Genomic DNA, 20430 nt, shown 5'->3' on the forward strand with positions numbered 1-20430 from the left:
TTGCATAGGTTTCAGGAGGTGGGCTAGCGATTGCAAGCATTTAAAACAGGTTTCAAACAGTTTAAGGCACTTTTACAGGAGCGAAAATGGACATCGCTGTGCGAAAATTCCCCATAGGAAACATCGTTGTGTGAGGCGGCAAATTTTTCAGGAAAAGCCATCGTTGTGTGAATTTATCATTGTGTGAGGCACTCGTTGTGTGAGGCACCACTGTAGAGGAGATTTGTTCAAATGATTGGACTCCTATCAATCTTGACTAGAGAGGTCCCCATTAATTCCATGGGTCTCCTCTGCTTGGGGTGAAGCTGTGGGTTTTTTAGGCCTTTGTGCTTTGCCTCAAAAGTGAAGTCCAGAAGGACGGAGACTGAAAAAGCAAAGAGGACAACTCTGGTCGACCGAAGCAGAGGGTCATCGTTGGCACCCAAGGGCCAAGTCAGCCAGGAAAAATCAGCCAGACCTTCGTCCACCCAGCTCATCCGGGGTCCCCCACCGCCGGCCTCACCCTACCGCCAGCTCTCTGTGCAAAGCGGACTCAAGATCAGATGGAGGGGAATTCGTTTATCTCGATCCAATGTGGAATGGCTTTGGAGGAATGAGTCTCCGCCTTTGCCCTCAGGCTGAGTTCCCGTTTTGTAACCTCAGCGGCTGCCTTCCCTCTTAGGAAGGAGGGAGCCATCCTCCTCTCCTCCTCACCCCTCGATGTCATCCTCATCCGTCTCGTTGGCTTTGTGGGGCGTCTTGATGTTGTCCCCCTTGCCCACCACGGCGATGTCGACCTTCAGGTAGCCCTTCAGCCCCGCCGTGAGGTCCTCGGGATCGGACAAGATGGCCCATTTGTGGTGGAACTGGTGTTCTGCAGACAGAAGGGAAGAGGGTGGGAACAGTTCTCGGTTGGGACTACAAATTCCAGAATCCCCCACCCCCACCTGGCAGGCTCAAGCTCTGAAGACGAGGCGACTGGCTTGGCTGACCATGCAGCTCCATAAAGTGCCTTTAACCTTTAGATTTCATTATTCTGGGTGGAAAATCGACTGGGAAATGGGTTCTTTTCAGTTCTCTTTATTTGTTTCTGTTGGAGGGTTGTTGTTGTTGTTTTTGCAGCCTCACATGCTGCCTTTAGGAGGTTTGGCTGGGAGGGGTTTTTCTGGGCTGACTATCAATCAATCCAGCACTAACCAATCATTCCTTCCCTGCTTTGAATTCAAAGAGAGCCCCGCCTCTCTCTCCTCTGGGTCTCTTTCCCTCTCTTTTGTCTGTAAGTCTGTGGAGGCCTGTTGCTGAAAGCAGTCATGTTCGTCCGTTTCCTGTTTGGTCTCTTCAATTGTAAGTAACGAGACCTTTTTTTTCTTATACATGTCCCAGAGTGAGATATTCATACTGTAGATGATAGTTGATGAGAAAAAGGAGTGGACTAATCTGGAGAACTCTGTGAATCCCTTCACTTCTGGCTGCACAGCTAGAGGAATTTAATGAGAAATTCAAAACTCTGAACAGTTCCAGTCATTGGCTGCAACAAAGAACTAATCATCAGTATAACAACAATAAAACCACATTTATTAAATCTTTAACCACCATCCAAAGTGTACACAAAACTTTCTATGAATGCACTGAACAAGGAGCTTCCTTATGTTCAGATGTGGGTGCTTGCTAGCACCCACCAAGGAAGCAAAAGCAACTGCTTGTCTAACGATCTGCTTATTGAGACTACTACAATTAACTTTTCGTTCGTTCCACCACTGTTCGCTAATTATCTTTCATCCACTAATTGTCCTCCAGTTTCAGAAGTAGTAACTGTAATAATCATTGCTATGTATATTGCAACATTTTAACCATGTTTTAAAAATAATTTGATTCAGTAGAAACACACACACACACCGCACATATTCAGGCAAATTCCATCACCAGGCCCTACTCTTGAGGTGCCGCACAAATTCGGAACCCGTCAGGTTCTGCTCCAAAATCCGATGCCACCAGATGCAGTTTGTGGCATTGTTTGTTTGTTTGTCTGTTTGCTTATTCTTACTCCATCTTTCCCCTTAAAAAGGACCCAAGGGGACTTGCCTCATTAAGAGACCATATTTAAAGCTAACAATTGTGAGTGTACAAATATGAAAAAGGATCAAACAAATGCCATGCTAAAAAACAACAAACAAAGCAACTCCAGAACTACATTCAATGCAGCAAGGTAATACCATCTATTTAAAAACCAAAATTCCACTCAGACAGCCAGTCTCTGAGGAAAAGCCTGTCCGCTGAGAAAGGTCTTCTTCGCCTGCTAGCGGAAGGACAGCCAATAATGGGGGCCAGCCTGGCCTCCTGTGGCAGGGAGTTCCACAGGCTAAAGGAACAGCCACAGAAAAGGCCCTTCTCCTGTGTCCCCACCAAACGCACCTGTGAAGGTGGCAGGGCTGAGAAAAAGGCGTCCCCTAGTGATTTTAAAATGCAGACAGGCCCTACCGGACCTTAGGATTGCTAGACGTCCGTCAAAAGGATGACATGTTCTCCTTTTTAGCCTAATGTCCTCTGTCCGGGGGGTAAAGATAAAAACCTTTAAAATGTCTGGCTTTCGCTTTTGGGTCCAAGGCACCTGGCCTCCCCTGCGGTGGCCCCTGCGGCCACTAGAGGGCGCCCTGCTGCCTGAAATGGGAAGGGACCCTGGTCTTATGTGGCGTCTGTCATTCTGCCAATGGTGGGGATGGATGGATGGATGGATGGATGGATGGATGGATGGAGTGGGGGGGGGAGCCAGAGCGAGTGAGAGGGGCTTCATTTACCGAAGGGAAAAGGGTGGCCAAGGGCCGTGGTGGAACAAGAAGCTGGGAGGGGTGCCTGAGGATTGGGCCCTACATGCGAGTCATCCCCTTTCGGGAGGTGTAGGCGAGTGTTGTTTTCTCCTTTAGGTCTGTCTCCTAGTATGTGGATGATAGGTTTTGTGGTGTGCACGCCAGTTGGAACATGTGAAGGCATAAATGACAGTAAAATAATGAGTTGATTGACCTGTAATTTACTGTTCAGAGCTGCCCATGGCTGTGTCTTTTACTGCTGAAGTTCAAGTAGTGATGAGTGAATTTAGGAGCTTGATGTACTGTGGCCTCATTCTTAAGGGCTAGTGGCCCGTCCTTCTGCGAGATCTTGGTGAAAAGTGCTACGGTAGAAGACTTTCCTTTTCTCCTCCATGCTCTGGATGGCAGGCAGACGCTCTCCTCTGCCGTCTTTTTTGTTTTTCTATGTCCTCCCTTTGGCACCCATGTCTCTGGCAACCCTAACCGGACCAGCATTCCTGCGCTCAGGGGAGCCGAAGACCATCTGCCTTCTACAGATCAGTGGGCGAGAGACAGCGGGGCTGGGGCTGGGCGGCTGCTGGCTGCCAGGCTCCCTGGCTGGGGAATAAGCTGGGAAGCAGGAGGGTCTCTGGGGCAACCCATAGAGACGATATAGGGCAGGGGAAGAGAGGGTGGTGGGAGGAGAGCATGCCCGCGTAGGAGAAAGGAGGTTCCATACCTTACCCTGATGACCCTTTCCAGCTCTACTCCGAGCCAAACGGTACTAGGTGTCCCTATCACACACACACACACACCCCGGGCCACGTGGTACTGTTGGTAAATGCCAGGTCAGCAAAAAAACCAAGATGGCCCTCATCCATGATTTCATCTTGGATGAGGGGGCCGAGCCGGCATTCATTACGGAGACCTGGGTGGGAGAAGAAGGAGGAGTTCCTCTCTCTCAGTTGTGTCCCCTTGAGTACTGGGTCCGACACCAGGGTTGCCCGGAGGGTCCGGGAGGAGGCGTGGCAAGAGTCTACAAGGATGCCTTCCACTTTTCCAGACTCCGTGTCCCCTTGGCAAATGGTCTAGAGCAGTGGTTCTTAACCTGGGCAATTTGGGGGGTGCTGGAAACAAAAGGGGCGACGGGAGGGCAAAGGAACAGAAGGGGGTGATGGAGTGAACCACCAGGAGATGTGGCTGCCTTGCCCTGTGCCGCCGCCTTCAGATATGAATGGCACCTGAGCGGGGGGGGGAGGGCAACTTCTATCCTGGAGGGAGGGCGAGAGGGAGAGGGACACACACACACACACACACACACAAACAACAACATCATCATCAACAACAACAACTTTAGTGAATCATGGTCGCCCATGCTCTTCCCTGGAGTGGGGAGGCCAAGTATTTTGGCGTGGATAACTTCAGGGCAGGAGGAAGGTGCCTAACAAAGCGGACAAACAACATTTTGTACGATTTTAGTCCACCCACAATGTTCACAATTGAAACCAACAGCAAGAAAACCCTGCCCAGTTGGTGTGTGGCATCTGGTGCGTGTGTGGTGGGTCTGGATGTGTGGCCTTTTTTTTTCTTCTTCCTTTAAGAATTTTGTTTTCTCTGGGCGGGAACTCTTCTAATTTTTGTCACCTGGTAAGACAGACGAAGAGTACAAAGTTCTCTTGGGCAACCTGTACAGTGGACCCTCGACTTACAGACGGCTCGACTTACAGACTTTTCAAGTTACAGACTTCTCTGGCTGCAAAATTTAGATTCGACTTGCAGCCGGAGAATCGACTTACAGACCAGAAAAAAAACAAAATGGAATAAAAATAGAATAAAAACCACTGGTTATGGGATTAATCGGTTTTCAGTGCATTGTAGGTCAATGGAGATTCGACTTACAGACTTTTCGACTTGCAGCCACCATTCCAATACGGATTAATTCCTTAAGTAGAGGGTCCACTGTACCTTCCACTAATTTCTGTGGCACTCGGGCGGGAGGCCTTGGACATAATCTTGGCTGCCCAAGGAGGAACGTGTAAACGTATTAGAATGGAGTGTTGTGTGTATGTCCCTGATTATGGGAAACAAATTGAGGAACCTATAAATCATAGGGAGGAAGTAGCCGAAGTACCCCTTATGGAAGAAGGGTGGAATCCATTTTCCCGGCTAACTAGCTATCTACCAAACCTGGGATGGTTGAAGTCACTTTTTCTGGGGGTAGTAATGATAATAGTAACTGGAATAATATGTTGTTGCATTATGCAATGCACACCCCTTTTATGTAGATGTATGAGAGATGCCCAAGGAGGAGTGTTCGTTCCCAGGATGATGTTAAAAGAGGGGACATATGGAATACCAGAAATAGAGAAGGAAACAGAGGAAATATCATCACACTTTTGAGACCAGAAACAATAAAGGAAAATGCAAAATGCAAAAGACAGCAGTTATGAAATAAGGAGAGGAGGGATTGAGAGAAACGGATGAAGGTAAACGCTGCTTCTGCAAGTCTGTGCAAGGCAGGATGATTGAGTAAAATAATCAGTACATACTCTTTGTTAATTATTTAGCCAACGCAAGGAATTTAGGGAAGTCATGAGAAATTATAAGAGGAAAGTACAAATAAGGGAGGTACCCTAGTGAACTGACAAGAAGACAGAGTGAGTAAAACTTAGGTAAAAATGAAGGAACTTAATGGGTCAATTGGAATGACCGCAGGGAGGTTAGGAAAAGGGAACATTAATACCAAATAAGGATGGAAATAAATAAGAATCTGGGGTCTAGGCAGTGGTGGGATTCAGCCGGTTCGCACCAGTTCTACAGAACCAGTACCTAATGGACTAACAGTTCTGCAGAACCGTTTGCTGGCCTGCTGAATCCCACCACTGGGTCTAGGTAAAGAGAGGAGTGGGAGATGTAAACAAAGGCGGGACTTCCTGTGATAGGTTTAGATGCAACGGATAGGCTGTACACCTTGGAGTACCGGGCCAATGGGGAAACAAGGGAGGGACCCTGCGGCCGAGAATAAGGAATATCATGCTTCTCGTATGATGGGTGTTGCCTACCCAGTTAGGACACCCGCTTTTGCAAAAGTGCTTTTTAATAAAGGAGAGCTGCTTGTATTCGTGGTTGTGTGGTTACTGCATTTAAGCAACAAGGGTGTGAGCATTTCTCACAGGGACGATGTAAGTTTGAAGCCCAACTCATCTGGAGGACTCATCAGGTCCAGGCGACATTAGAAATACTCGCATTGCATCATCCTGCCAGCCCCAGCTGCATGTTGGTGGGCTTCCAGAACACAGATCTAAGAACACACCTGGAATGAAGCTCTCCTTGGTCCAATGCATGCCCAAATTCAGGTTTCACAGGCTGTAAGAAAGGTTCCTTTTTTTCATACACACCTGGCTGGCTGTAAACGGTCCCCACGTCCATTTTGAAAGAGCCCACCAAGGTCCCACTGCGGAGAAGATTCTTGGAGTGGATCACCTGCATTGCGGCAAAAGGAAAACAGACTCAAATGCAGGAAGACCCCCCCCCTCCAACATTACCTGAGAACCTTCTCCAAGTGGAGCAATCCACTCTTGAACCTGGGACCTCTGCACACAAAAGACCACAGGCTCCTCCACTCAGGAGTTCCAGAGGAAGCACAGGAAACCCTTGGAAAATTCTCCCAACCTCTGTCTATCTTTTTTTTGTCTCTCCTCAAATCCTTGATTTATTTTTTGTATCAGTTTGTTCCGGTGCCATGAGATTCAGCGTTATGGTGCTCCCCAGGGGTCGCAGATGTCCGCACGGGAAGGGCCTCCCGGGAGCAATCTGGATGACCTCTTCGATGTTGATCGCTCACTGATAGTGGCCATGGGGATGATGAAAGCAGGACAGAACTTCAAGAAAGAGGAAGCTCGTCACGGAAAGCTTGCAGCCTTACAGAATAGCGCTATGCCACATCCAGTCCTGCAGACAAGGGTTTGGATGCAAACCCTGCCAAATCCTGCACTGTTTCAGCACCGAGTGACAGAAAGTGGAGGCAGAAATGCCCTGTCTGGCATCACCCGGAGATGCTTGGCTAACTAGCTCATGTTGCTGTTAGGATCCAGAGATTTGTTGCCCAGTAAACAAGGAAATGGTCACCCTCCCTTCACACAGTTTCTCTGTATTTTCTTCTAGCGGCCAAGAGAGAAAAGGAGAGCTCATGGCGGAGGCTGCTCACCGAGAGTTTGATGATCTTGTCGAACATGACGTCTGGAGGAACGTGGAAGTCGAAGACAAAGTACTGGAAAGGAAGGAACAAAGGATTTAAAGAGGCGTCACGTGTCAAGCATGATAAGGACGAACATTATAATGTAATAATACGATGTGCTGGCTGGATAGCTCAGTGGTTGATGTCTCTGGCTGCAGAGCCAGAGGTTGGGAATTCGCTTCCCCACTGGGTCTCCTTTGAGTAGAGCCAGCCTGGGTGGCCTTGGGCAAAACCTGCACAGTCCCAGGGCGCCCCTAGAGGAAGGGAGTGGTAATACACTTCTGAGTAATCTCTATCTGGAAAACCCTGAAAAGGGTCTTCATAATTCAGAATCAACTGGATGGCACAGAAATCATTTTTATTTATCAGGATACGCCTGTAGAACCGCCTTCTCTAACCTGGTCCTCCCCAGATGTTCTAGACTACAACTCCCCTTCATCTGATGGACATGCTGACAACTGGAGATGATGGAAACAGTGAGCCAATCAACTTTAAGGACAGCCAGGTTGGGAAAAGCTGCTGTACATTCTCCACACTGCCAAGACAATGAACAACGGTAAATGTTTTGTTTTTTTGTCTCCTTCATAAATAAAAAGGGGAAGGAAACGTTATTTTATCTAATGATGGAATTTCACCAGCGAGTGCTCTTGCTTTTTTAAAGGAGCTCCTTGGAAAGTTTATGGTTCCACTTGGGAATTAAAATATATTAAAATGTAAGTGTTGTCCAGGAAGAACTGTGTGTTTGTGTGTGCGCGTGCATTTTGGAGGGGTAGCCATGTTAGTCTGTGCAAGATTATCAGGCAAAATCCAAAGAAACCAAACCATGTGGCACCTTAAAGGCTAACCATTATAAGTTCAGTCCCCAGTCTTCAAAACCCCTCCCACACCCCTCTTTCCAGGTCTGGTATGTGTTTTCTGTCTCCTAAGGAATGTTTACAACAGAGTCCGTAAACAGCATAAGCCAAATTACGTTCCATACATCCAAAAGCCAATGAAATATTTAGTAGGTAACTGACATTTCATTCAATATTTTGTTCTGTTCCCGTAAGGAAGTGGACATGCCCAGGAAAGCTCACATTAAAATATAATAATTAGCCTTTAACACACTTTGCGTGTGTGTGTGTGTGTGTGTGTGTGTGTGTGTGTGTGTGTGTGTGAGAGAGAGAGAGAGAGAGAGAGAGAGAGAGAGAGAGAGAGGAGTACTTTCATATTACTGGGAAAATGAATGGTGCTGTTTAAAACTGTGAGTTGAAGCTTCCCACGTTCAAAGCGCACATGAATGCAGATTTTGGGATGGAATTTGCCATTGTAGGCAAGGAAGCAAAGCGCCTGCTACAGGGATCAGGCCAGTGCCCCCCCTCCACCCACCCTTTGTTCTCTGATGCTTACAATGAGAAGCAAGGAAGGACGCCCTGGGGGATCAGAGGCATGCATGGGGCACAGGATTAGAGGGGTTAGCCCAGCCCCACAGCAAACCATGACCTACTCATGGAGCCCAACGCCATCTTTTCCTTTCCCCAAGGGTCTGGCTGGTACCCAAGGGCCTGACCAGCCTCCCCAGACGATGCTGGAAGGATTTCAAGGGTCTGATGGCTCCTCACCGAAATGGTCACACCTGCCGCGGTCTTGCAAAAACCATCCTTGGCAGCTCCCGCAGCCACTTCCAAACCCCCAGGAGAGACCCGTTTCTAGAAGGGCCGTGTGTGCCTTCTCTACCCTCTCCTGGACTTTCACGAACACCGAGGCCCTCCAAGGACAGTTCATCGGCCAGGACAAGCGAGCTCACCTCGTTGTAATACGGACAGTTTGTGGACTCCTTCATGGAGGTGTATTTCTTCTCGTCCCCCACCTCCACGCACACCACGGGGTCCATGTTCAAACCCACCAGCTGCCGCGCTTCGATCACCGTGATGCTGACCTAGGCGGGGAGGGGAAGAGACAGTCAGGCTCCGGAGGGACCCTGGGTCCTCTTCAGCACATGGGAGTTCTCTAGAGGTGGGAAGGCTGGTGCTGGTGGACTACACCTTCCATGACTCACACCCCTTTCCTAGAGGAAACTGAAGAAGGACTCTAGGGGTTACAGCAAGAGCTGCATCAATGAAATGATACAGATGCTCTGTTTTGCTCTTAAGTGGGAATCACACACACACACACACACACACACACACACACACACACACACACACACACACACACACACACACACACACACACACACACACACACACACACACACACACACACACTCTGCCCAGAAGAGCTGATGAGAAGGGTTCCAGATTAGAGGATGATTCCTGAACCGTTAACGACACAGAGACAAGGCACAGCCGGAACTCTTTGGGACTGAGGTGGTGGAAAGCAGGGGGCCTTCAGCCGGGCTACGCTTCTGGGGCAGCCGCACATCCAACCCGCAGAGAATGAGGGTCGGAAACGCCTCACCTGGTAATCCATTGGTCGTCCGGCGCTTGGCTCCATCTTGATGTCGGGTTTCGACCTTGAAAAAAGCCATCACCAGAATGTTAGGACCGGAAAAAGCCCAAAGTTTTCCATCTGTTTCTGATGCTACAGATGGGACGTTTCAGTTCTTCCAGAGTCATGTTTTGCGGCAGAATTTACCCCAGAGGGAGACCAGTAAAGGAAGGTATTGCCCAAGATGCCAACCCCCACCCCCCGAAACACTGTAAATGACAGCTAGAATCTGATGGTACCGTTCTCCAGAACCCGACTGCTTCCCTCAGGGGAAAAAACACACACACAGTCCCCATACACTCTACAAATGGGATGGGGAGGTCCAGGAAAGGCTGCGGGAGCAGGGTTTATGGTGCCAGACAAAGGTGCAATGGGGGAAGGTCAGAAGGACCCCCCCCCTCTTCTGTAGATCTCGGCTATCAAAGTTCACTTCTGAATCTTGTCCAAAGTCCGTGAGTTTTGGACATTTGTCCAGTACAACTTTTTAAAGGATAGATAAAAATCAGGCTGGAGAAAAATGGTCCCAACTGGGGTACTTTTTTTTGGTACCAGCTAAGAGTCGGACACGACTAAACAACAACAATGCAATATATTGGAGGGGAGGGAATCCCTTGTCACCCCCCCCCCGCCCATTGACCAATAATACCATAATATTCTTCCCATCCTGCTTATAACTTTTTTGAACTGTTACCATCTGGCAGAAGATATAGAACAATTAAGACTCGGACCACACGTTTTCTCAATATTTTTTATCCCAGAGCTATAATTGCAATTAATAATGAGCTTAAAGACCACCAGTGGTGAATAATTAGTTGGACTGTGTTACTTGGCCTGCGGTGTAGATGTTTGTATTTTTAGTGGGGGATTTTTTAGTGGGTGGGGAGTGTTTGGGGAATTTTATGTTTGTGCATGTGTCTGGTCTCTGGGTGTCTGTGAATTTCGTTGTATGGGTATACTGTGTATATACTTACAATGACAATAAATAATAATAATAATAATAATAATAATAATAATAATAATAATAATAATAATAATAATAATAATAATAATAACAACAACAACTACTACTACTACTACTACTACTACTACTACTACTACTACTATTATTATTATTATTATTATTATTATTATTATTATTATTATTATTATTATTATTATTATTATTATTATTATTATTATTATTACTAGGATATGATATATAGCCTGGTTGCATTGGCCCCCTTTTAATGGGAAGGGGCAAGACTAGTGAATATTACCCTAACCCTCATTCTACTGGAATTCCATGGAATGCAAAACGTTTAATGGATGTTCTCCCCCTCCTCTGTGAATGAGCTTCACGTCTCTTAACTCAATGTGTCTTAACAACTAGGTCAGTAGATTAGGGTCAGTACTATGGTTTCTGGCAGAGGTATGCAGATGTGCTTTTTGGACGACGTGGTCCAAAAACACAAACCTGCACTCCTCTAATGGTTAGGCTATACCTGGAGACAAAGAACTTTTCTCCAGAGTCAGTGTTTCTGCATTTTTGAAGCGTCCACTGGAAAGAGGGGAGTGGCTTTGCTCAATCTGTTCCCTTTGTTTGTGTTCTTCAAGGCTTTCACAGCCGGCATCCGATGGTGGTTGTAGGTGTTTTTTTTTGGGGGGGGTGTTGTTTGGCCGTGTTCTGGAGGTTTTTCTTCCTGATGTTTCGCCAGTCTCTGTGGCCGGCATCTTTAGAGGACAGGAGTCAGAACTCTGTCTGTGTTCTGGTGTAGTGTGTGGGACAGTTGAGTATTTGTAGCTGTGGGATTGTGTTTTTGTCCTTTTCAGGAGATTGGGTGATTATGGTGATCAGGATGAATCAAACTCTACCCAGTCACAAATCACTGCACACAAAAGACTAGCTAATGATACTCATCAATCACAGTGACAGATCATCTCCCCCCTTATCACAACAATCGTACACCCACAATAAAAAAACACCCTGATCACCATAATCACCACATTTCCTGAAAAGGACAAAAAGCTGATCTCACAGCTACAAATACTCAACTATCCCACACACTACACCAGAACACAGACAGAGTTCCGACTCCTGTCCTCTGAAGACGCTGGCCACAGAGACAGGCGAAATGTTAGGAAGAAAAAACTCCAGAACACAGCCAAACAGACCAAAACACCTACAACAACCTTCCCCTTGTTTCCTGACAGACTGAATGAGGGAAAGGTTTCCATCAGTGCAAAAAGGCCTGCAGTTCAAATACATTGCAACCACTTTTGTGTGTAGACAGCTCGCCATATATATATAAGTTAGGCAGTGGCCAACACACAAAACTGACAACACCCTCAACAAATAGGCCAACTGCTGCGATAGATGCAGTAACCATGACAGCCCTATAAATCTTCCAAGGAAGAATTAATACAAAGAACTGCAGAGCTGCACGGAGGCTGAACCCAGTTTATAAAAAAAGGGGGGGGCAGCCTTTAAATCCTCCACCTCTTGCACCTTCCATGATCAACTGGGGATCTTCTGTCAGGTAGCCCATCGAGGTCCCACTCACTCAAGACTGGCCTTCTTGGGACGGCGGTATTAACACCCTTGGAAACTTGGCAAAATCCAAGCTAAAGCTCTCCCTGGAAGGCCATGAGCCTACGTTCTGCACGGAAGACTCTCCGTTCCCTCCTGTGGCTTTGGATAATCGAGGTGCACAGGCACAGAGAAACATTGGGGTGGGTCGGTGGGTGTGTAATGAACACACCGTCCCTCATCCCCAACCCTTTGGATCAAACAGGCTATAAATTCAAATCCAAGAAACCAAACGAAAATATTGTAGGATCCGACAGGGCAAATCGAGACTCCACCCGGGCTCCGGGGCCTGTCCTTCTCACCTCTTATTCGACACGTTGGTGGTGACGGCTGTGACCGACGCCAGGGAGATGGTGTCTGGATCCAGACCACCTCCAAGCCACATCGCTTTGCGGTCCAGATCTTCCGTTTCTAGGACGGCTGGTTCGTCTGCCAAGGAGGGAAGCACAGACCAGATGTTAAGAGGCGTGATTGCATGGATAGAAAAGGGGTGTAAACAGGCTTAATTCTGTCAGGATTAGAGACAAAGCGCTAGGGAAAGGCAGGAGCAGGGGGAGAAAGGGAGAAAATATGCACAATGGACGTGTAAGTGTTGATGCAACTGGGAAGCACAGAAAGAGTTTAATTCCAATTCGCTCATAATTCGGTTGCATCAATTCTCAGGTACCTGGGTTATTTTGAAGAGGGTGGCCACGTTAGCTTATTCCCAGAAGAACTGAGATTTTTGTAGGACGTTAAAGCAACTAGTAAGTTATTAAGAATTGAAATCCACTGCATCTTTCTGGAGTTTGCATCTGCTGAAGCAGGCTACAGTTCATAAAGGCTGTGGCCGAGTAAAGCTTCTTAGCCTTAAAGGGGCCGTTTCTCCTTAAATAATCACGTTGCAAAATTCGGAGAAATTTGGAAAACGGCACAGCGGGTCCCGCATTGATCCAGGGGGAGTGAATTGGGTAAGTTCTTACCAAAATAGAGACTGAACAAAATGCTCCCCCTCCTCCCCATCTCTGATTGCACTAATCAGTACTTTTGCTTTCTTCTTGGGGTGAGTTTGAAGAATTTGGATCACCATATGGAGTACTACAAAGGCCTCCTGGCAGTTCAGGGATGTTGTGGGTGACCACACGCCATCGTTGTTTAGAGCTGCTGCATCCAGTCATGACATCCACCCTTTGATACGAGAGGGACAAGAAGAGGAGGGAGAAGCGGGAAGAGAAGGAACGTGAGACGGGAGGCCTGGGTCTCGCCTACCTTGCTTCCTGTGTTGGTCATCTTTATGAGGACGAGCTTTGCCGAGCTTCATGGCTGAAAAGACTCCTTTCCCAGCTCTGTAAGAAGCAAAGATGTTCCATGAAATTTATTCATTGCTTTTCAGGACAATTGCTAAAGAGGTTGCAGTCTGAATCGTGGTAGTAGGAAGAGCTAAAAGAGTAGGACAGGAAAGGGAAGGATGGCATGAGACGAACTATGAACCAGAGTCGTCACATACTGTAGACTTCAACTGGGTTGTGGCAAGGGGATCAGGGCCAGGAAGGGCAAGGAAAAGAGGAAGGTACCGTATTTATTTATTTATTTATTGAATATGTACCCCGCCCATTTAGTCAACTGACTACTCTGGGCAGCTAACAAAATATAAAATAAACAATTTAAAATATAAGAACATTTTTCCATGTATAAGACTATACTTTTGTCTAAAATCTTTAGACTAAAAATTGAGGGTCATCTTATACACAGAAGTAAGCTGAGGAGAGAGAAAACAAGTGGAGGGGAAAGCAGGGAACAAAGCAATCCGGCAAGGCTTTGATCCCTGCTTTCCCCTCCACTTGCTAAGCCTTAGCAAAAGGAAAGCAGGGATCAAAGCGCTGCAGGATGGCTTCGATCCTTGCTTTCCCCTCTGCTTACTAAGTCCCACGGGGCGTAGCAAGTGTAAGGGGAAAGGATCAAAGCAATCCCATGGCTGTATAAGGGGGAAAGGGATCAAAACGATTATGCAGTCATAGGATTGCTTTGATCCCTTTCCCCCGACACTTGCTAAGCCCCACTTAGATTTCCTAATTTTGGGTAAGAAAAGGGGGGCGTCTTATACATGGGGACATCTTATACACAGTATTCGGAAGTCATATTCAACTGGCATGGCAAAATATTGAGGGCATGCTATCACACATGCCATGCTGCACTGTTCGCTGAAATTCTGCTAGCTACGTACTTCACTGAGTTGATTTGTTAAATGTCTGCCCCACCTTTCCAGTCAATAGTGCTCAAGGTAGCTAACAGTGGTAAAATACCAGATGCAATTTAAAACAATTGACAAATAAGAAGCAAATCAATTAGAAACACACCAATAACACTAAAGCATTAAGGTCACCTTCCCGCTAAACTTTAACTGAGCAAACGTGTCAGAGTCAAATCTCTTGTTACAGAAAAACTTGTCATTAGAGCTAAAATCATCATGGGTTTCACATATATGTGATTTAAGCAACCTTTCACACCTAAGAAATCTGAGTTGCAAACAAATGGTGTGCTTCCATCCTGAAGACAAATCACAAAACAGAGCCAATGAATTTGCAAATGACGGGAGGTGATAAATGCACCTCGTGTGATAATCAGATGCTTTGCCAGTTAAGGAAATTTCCTCTTGCAATGCACGCTTTGACAAATATAACTGTCTTGGAATCTGTCATGATTGCTAGGAGATGAGAGTCAGAACAGAGATAGCCTAGAGGAGATTCTTTAAGATGAAGGAGGCAATATAAATAATTATATATTGCGGGATATATTATATATATCCCACAAACTGCACCAGAGCACAGAGTTCTGACTCCTGTCCTCTGAAGATGCCAGCCACAGAGACGGGCAAAATGTTAGGAAGAAAAACCTCAAGAAAATGGCCAGACAGCTTGGAAAACCTAGAACGGAAGGGACCATAAGGCACTACATGAAACAGGCAAGAACACACCGCTAATCAGATCACGCAGAATACAGTTTGGAAAGATCAAACACAGCCAGATTTATACATATAGGTACATGTTTTTTGTACATATAGGTACATGTTCCCTCAAAGAGTCTCTGTAGAGGAATAAGGCTGGCCAGGTTTTCCTTCCCCAGGGCATGTTTTCTCACCTTCCAATCTAGTTTGGAGAAGCAAGGAGGCACAGCTGGGTTTTGTCACTTCTCCCCTCAGGCAAACAGCAGGATCAACCTCATGTTCATTGAACTCCAGTACATGGACAGTCATTGCACAAAACCTTTGGCTATACAAACATTATTTCCTATCCCCTTGGAAGTCTCCTTTTCATGCAACCTCCTAACCTCTTTGCAAAATAATAAATTGCTTTCCTGTCAATACAACACAACAATGTAACCGTGTATTTCCATAATTGCTGTCTGTTGGCCCACTCTGTTGTAAAATCCCATCCATTCTGTGATTCCCACTCCTATAAAGTTTTGGAGTCCTTTGTAACCCCATCCCTTCTCCCAATAGGTCAAGAACTCCCTATTTCTCCCGCCCCACTTCTTTGTACCATGAACCACCCATTCCTCCTCCTCCCCTTCCCCTGTGTAACCAATGTTGCAGAAGTCCTGGTCTTCCTCTACAACACACAGTTGTTTCTGCCTACACTTGGAGGCATGACTTCTGCCATATTTTTTATCTAGCTAAATAAAACAGTAACTATTTGAACTCTCTCTTGAGTCAAGATTTACAGTATTGGCAGTTAATTTTGACTTGGAAAGTCTAGGGGCTAGCCCGGACTCAACACAACAACCATCGGATCCCGGCTGTGAAAGCCTTCGAGAATACAATTATATATTGCTTTGTCCGTGTGCATTGTACGGTGCTATTCATTCTTGGATCTACCGTATGGCATAGATTGAATCACAACCTTGAACACCAGCAATTTTAATACTTCCATATTAAAAATGGAAGTATTTGAAATGTGGCTTTATTGCAGAATGCCAAGAATTTCCTGAACTGAGAGGTTGACCAGGAGAAAAATACTAAAGCAAATGAATAAGGGCCAATAAATTCTTATGCAATGCAGAAAGGTGGAACACTGCTGTCGGGTATTTAAAAAATGAAAAATACAGATTGCTGTAACTGACTATTTAAGATACAATGCGTGAGAAAAGCCTAAGAGGCAAAAACTGCGGACAAAAAATTGCAAGTTAACACTGGCAACACCCTACAAAGAAAAATTATATAAAATGTTCTATATTTTGGCACTTGCCTCTAGCCAGACTTGCAAAAATGTTTCCAAATATGTCGAATAAGTGTTGGAAATTCAAAAATCATGCATGGTGGACGTGCGATAATGCATTGGGTTAAAATTCATATCATAAGCAAAGGTTAAAAAAGGAAACAGAATTTAAACCAGAAATATTTTTATTGGGATTATTACCAAACAACATAAATACACAAAGCTACTACTTAATACTACATGTGTTGACAGCAGCTACATTAGTATGGGCACAAGGAGGAAAATCCACCAAAGGATGACGTGATTATTAAGAAAATATTAGAAAGAAAATATAGTAACATCACACTGGAAGTCCACCTGAACGACCACTCCCCACACGGTACAGAGGGGTGATGCAGTCAACAAAGACCCCTTGGGAAAGGCAGCACGGAGTGAGGACAGTTTAACACTTCTGGAAAATGGAGGGGAAAAAAACCCATTCCTTAAAGCAGAAGAGAGGAAGACGGCAAAAAGCATGTCAGGAATGACTGGCCAAATGTTCTAACAGATTGCTTCGTGGCTGGCTGTTCTAAGAATCCTTATTTCCCCAACGTTGGGCCTCCAGATGTTCTTGGACTTCAACTCCCAGAAGCCTTCATCACCGGGATTTGCAGTCCAAGAACATCTGGAGACCCAAAGATGGGAAGCAGTGCTTTTACAGGGTTGGATAAATGTCCACGACTGAGCTTTTGAGGTGCAGCTCCTAGAATCTCTCATGCACTATAACACCAGCTGTGCTCTTGGGGGGCGGATTCTGGGTCGTGTAGTCCATAAAGGTAACTCTTCCCATCTCCGGTGGACGACCCTTTATGAAACAGGCATCCCCAACCAACTGTCCCTCCACATGGGTTGGACTGTATTCCAATGACAAGCATCCTAACATGAGCTATTATAATTATCCGTTTTAAACTGGGGCAATAAATACTTTCCCCTTTTATGCACTGTATATTGTACAGGCTGTTGGTGAGAAACAATAAAGTATTTCATAGTATAGAATCCCTGGCTGAGGACTTATAGGAATTGGACTCTCTGTCTTACACAGGATGCTAGATTGGGAAGAGAGGGGGGTCTCTCTCTCTCTCTCTCTCTCTCTCATAGAATAATATGAGCCAAAGGATCAACTCTCGCAAAGGACATTTCAATTGCAAAAATTCATTTTCTTTGAACCCGGGGAGGGGTTTTTGGCAGAAAAGTTGGAATGGTATGTTTACACACAGGTAGCTCTTGTTAAACTTGAGAGGGATTGACATGGAAGTAAATATAGGCCAAGATTATTCTGCAGGGGTAGAAGCCAAAGGCTTTCTCAAGACGAAGGGGCTGAGAAGTTTGTTTCAGGTGGCTGCTCGGAGCAGAACTTAGGAAAGTTAGTTTTTCTGGACTGGGGGGTTCTGGGAAATGGCTACCAGAAAACCAACTAGTCCATGTTTTTGTTCGGGGGGGGCTGCTTCCAGGTCTTAAGAAGCCACCAAGGGAAGGGGATGTATTCCGTGTGGTTTTGCCAACACATTCGCAAACATTCGGGAAATTTAAAAAAATGGATTCTGCAATTTGAGAGCCCTTGCAGGCCTCCTCCTGACGCATAATGAAAAGCTAATTAGTGGATGAATTATTGACGTTCCTTTTTACAGAGGAGAACAGGGAACTGGCCATCGGTTTGCACTTGAGGTGGGCAAAGCAGGGGGTGGAGGCAGGAGGGAGCTCCCCACCCCCACCCTAAAAAGAAGGGCTGGGATTTAAGGATGGCAGACCGGACATTTTGAGCAAAAACCAGCAGGTACAGAATGGGGGAGGCTGACATTTGAAAGACCCCAAAGCAATAAAGCTCTCCTCGAGAGAGACCTGATTCCAGCATCTTCGGCTGGGAGAACAAATGGCCGCTTGGCCTCTGTGCCTCTGAAGTTGCACGGGAGAAAACCCGGGCATCTCCAGCTTTCCGCAACCTGAGTTGCACCTGCCAGCGTTCTCGTTTGCAGGTGTGTGACAGGAATGCTTCCTCCTGCTGTGGTCTGGGCAGGCAGGGGGCACAGAGAAGTCAACTGTCGTGTGACCCGCGTCAGGAAGATGACCTTAAGTGACTTCTCCCCTCCTTGGCTTTGTTTACCTCCACCCGTGCAAAGATCTGAATTGTGGAGGGGAGGGGAGAACCCCAGCTTGGGGGTCAAAGAAGCCCAAACGATCCTCTTGGAGGAATCATCGGTCACGTATCTAGACACAGAGTCATATGAAATACAAAGCGGTCACTCCTCCCACCAGAAGGGTTGGCGCCGGCCATGAATGGGCAACCAGAATGTCCCCAGCCCCACCCCAGCACATCACCCAGAGACCCATAAGCCAAAACAGTGACTTACCTGTCCCAGGTAAAACAAAACGTGGGCTCTCTCTACCTGTGTCTCCCAGTTACCATCCCATTGGAGAGGGTGGGGGACGGGGAACCTTGGGTCGGACGGCTCCCGGCGTTGGGAAAGGGCTTCCCAACCGGTTCCTCCCGGTCTCCAGTCCACCGGTGGCCTTAAACCCGGGCCTCGCTCTCCCCCATTTCCCGCCACCGCCAAAGATAACGCTGCCAAGAGGAAAGGAATGGCGCAGGTCGGAAGCCAGCGACGACGACAGGACAGGAGCGGCGGGAGAACTGACACCGTCCCTTCGTGAATATTGGATGAGAACATCTGAGACAGCGTGGCAGGCTCGCCGGAGATGGCTGGCTGCTCCAGGAGATAATGCAAACCCCCCTTGCCCTATGTCTGCATCCAAATTAAGGCCCTTGCCGCCAGCTTTCATGATTTAGAAAATCCGGCAAAGGGGCCACCACTTTTCAGGCCCCGAGGCTGCTGAGGGCCGGGGGGAGGGGGAGCAGGGAAGGGGGAGCCTGGACTCAAGATTTGTCTGTGCTAGAGTTGGGGGGGGAACGCAGCCATGTTACTGGTGCTTCTCCTCCCTCCATTCCAGATGGGCTCTGAACGTGGATTGGATTACAATGAATTATGCACAGCTTAATCTGCCTTCTAACAGCAAGAAATGTGTTCAGCAGAGAGGGAATTATCTTCCGAATGGTCTCTATCCCTGATACACCATCCATGAGACAGGGATCCAAGCCCTCGAGATGCTCTCCCTCCGAGACACACACCCATGCACACACAGAGATGGCCTTTCTAATGCTGAACCAAATCAGAGCACATGGAAAGACAGTGAGAATGTAGGGTTCCTGGATGGTCTATATCAGTGGTCTTGGGCCTCCAGATGTTCTTGGACTACAACTCCCAGAAGCCTTCACCACCACCTCTGCTGGCCAGGATTTCTGGGAGCTGAAGTCCAAGAACATCTGGAGGCCCAAAGTTGGGGACCACTGCCAAAATCCACACTGAAAGATCACTTCTTAGATCAAGTTCACAACCTGGTAGGAAAAACAAACGTATAATGAGGATGGTTGTTGTGGGTTTTTCGGACTCTTTGGCCGTGTTCTGAAGGTTGTGCTCTCACTCTGTGCTGTCCTCTGAAGATGCCCATGGCCACAGAGACTGGCGAAACATTAGGAAGAACAACCTTCAGAACACGGCCAAAGAGCCCGAAAAACCCACAACAACCATTAGATCCTGGCCGTGAAAACCTTTGCGAGTATAATGAGGACTTTAAGACTTGCCATAGGCAAGGAATGCAGGCACAAAATCAGGGTACTCAGGAGACTGGGCATTGGCCTGAAAGTGGAGAAAATGGAGGTGCAGGGTGAGATTCCCCCAGAATAAAAGTGTGCCTTGCCATGATAGCCAGCTATCTGCATGGGCAAAACTCAACATCAACCCTGTGGCCCATTTCAGGTTGCTTCCAACTCATGATGACCCAGTGGATTCGTGTCCTGCTGGAAGGTCTCCAGGGAGGTCCACACTTTATCTTAAACCCATTTTTGGTCAAGCCAGGAGTGTGTCACTTTATTACGCAAAGCGAAGCGTGCCTTTATTAATTAAAGTCACCAACTCCATGAAAGGAAATCGGGATGGCCACTTTTAGCTCTACAGTATAAGTCAACTGAATCCGCGAAAGGCAGGCGTGCCCCCAAAGGAACCATCTTAAAATAATGAGCAAACAAAACCAGGTCTGCATCTTGAAAACGTCAGAGGACACCGGATATGGAAGGGTGAAAGGGTTCTGAGGCGGCTTCGCTCATGAGAA

The 20430-nt window shown here is 46.9% G+C and overlaps 1 protein-coding gene across 6 annotated transcripts in view; it reads right to left on the reverse strand.

The window, feature by feature from the left end:
- OTOF (otoferlin) overlaps nt 1-20430 on the reverse strand; it is a 156907-nt gene that overhangs the window by 56184 nt on the left and 80293 nt on the right. For all 6 annotated transcript variants that reach the window (XM_078381484.1, XM_078381482.1, XM_072986239.2 and 3 more), the window contains 7 exons: nt 13283-13359; nt 12337-12463; nt 9439-9493; nt 8786-8917; nt 6970-7032; nt 6161-6245; nt 694-853 (listed from right to left, as the gene is read on the reverse strand). In XM_078381484.1, the coding sequence (XP_078237610.1) occupies nt 694-853; nt 6161-6245; nt 6970-7032; nt 8786-8917; nt 9439-9493; nt 12337-12463; nt 13283-13359 (699 nt within the window). The remainder of the gene's footprint in view (nt 1-693; nt 854-6160; nt 6246-6969; nt 7033-8785; nt 8918-9438; nt 9494-12336; nt 12464-13282; nt 13360-20430) is intronic.

The sequence above is a fragment of the Pogona vitticeps genome, chromosome 1 (assembly GCF_051106095.1).
Source record: "Pogona vitticeps strain Pit_001003342236 chromosome 1, PviZW2.1, whole genome shotgun sequence".
Classification (NCBI taxonomy): Eukaryota; Metazoa; Chordata; class Lepidosauria; order Squamata; family Agamidae; genus Pogona; species Pogona vitticeps.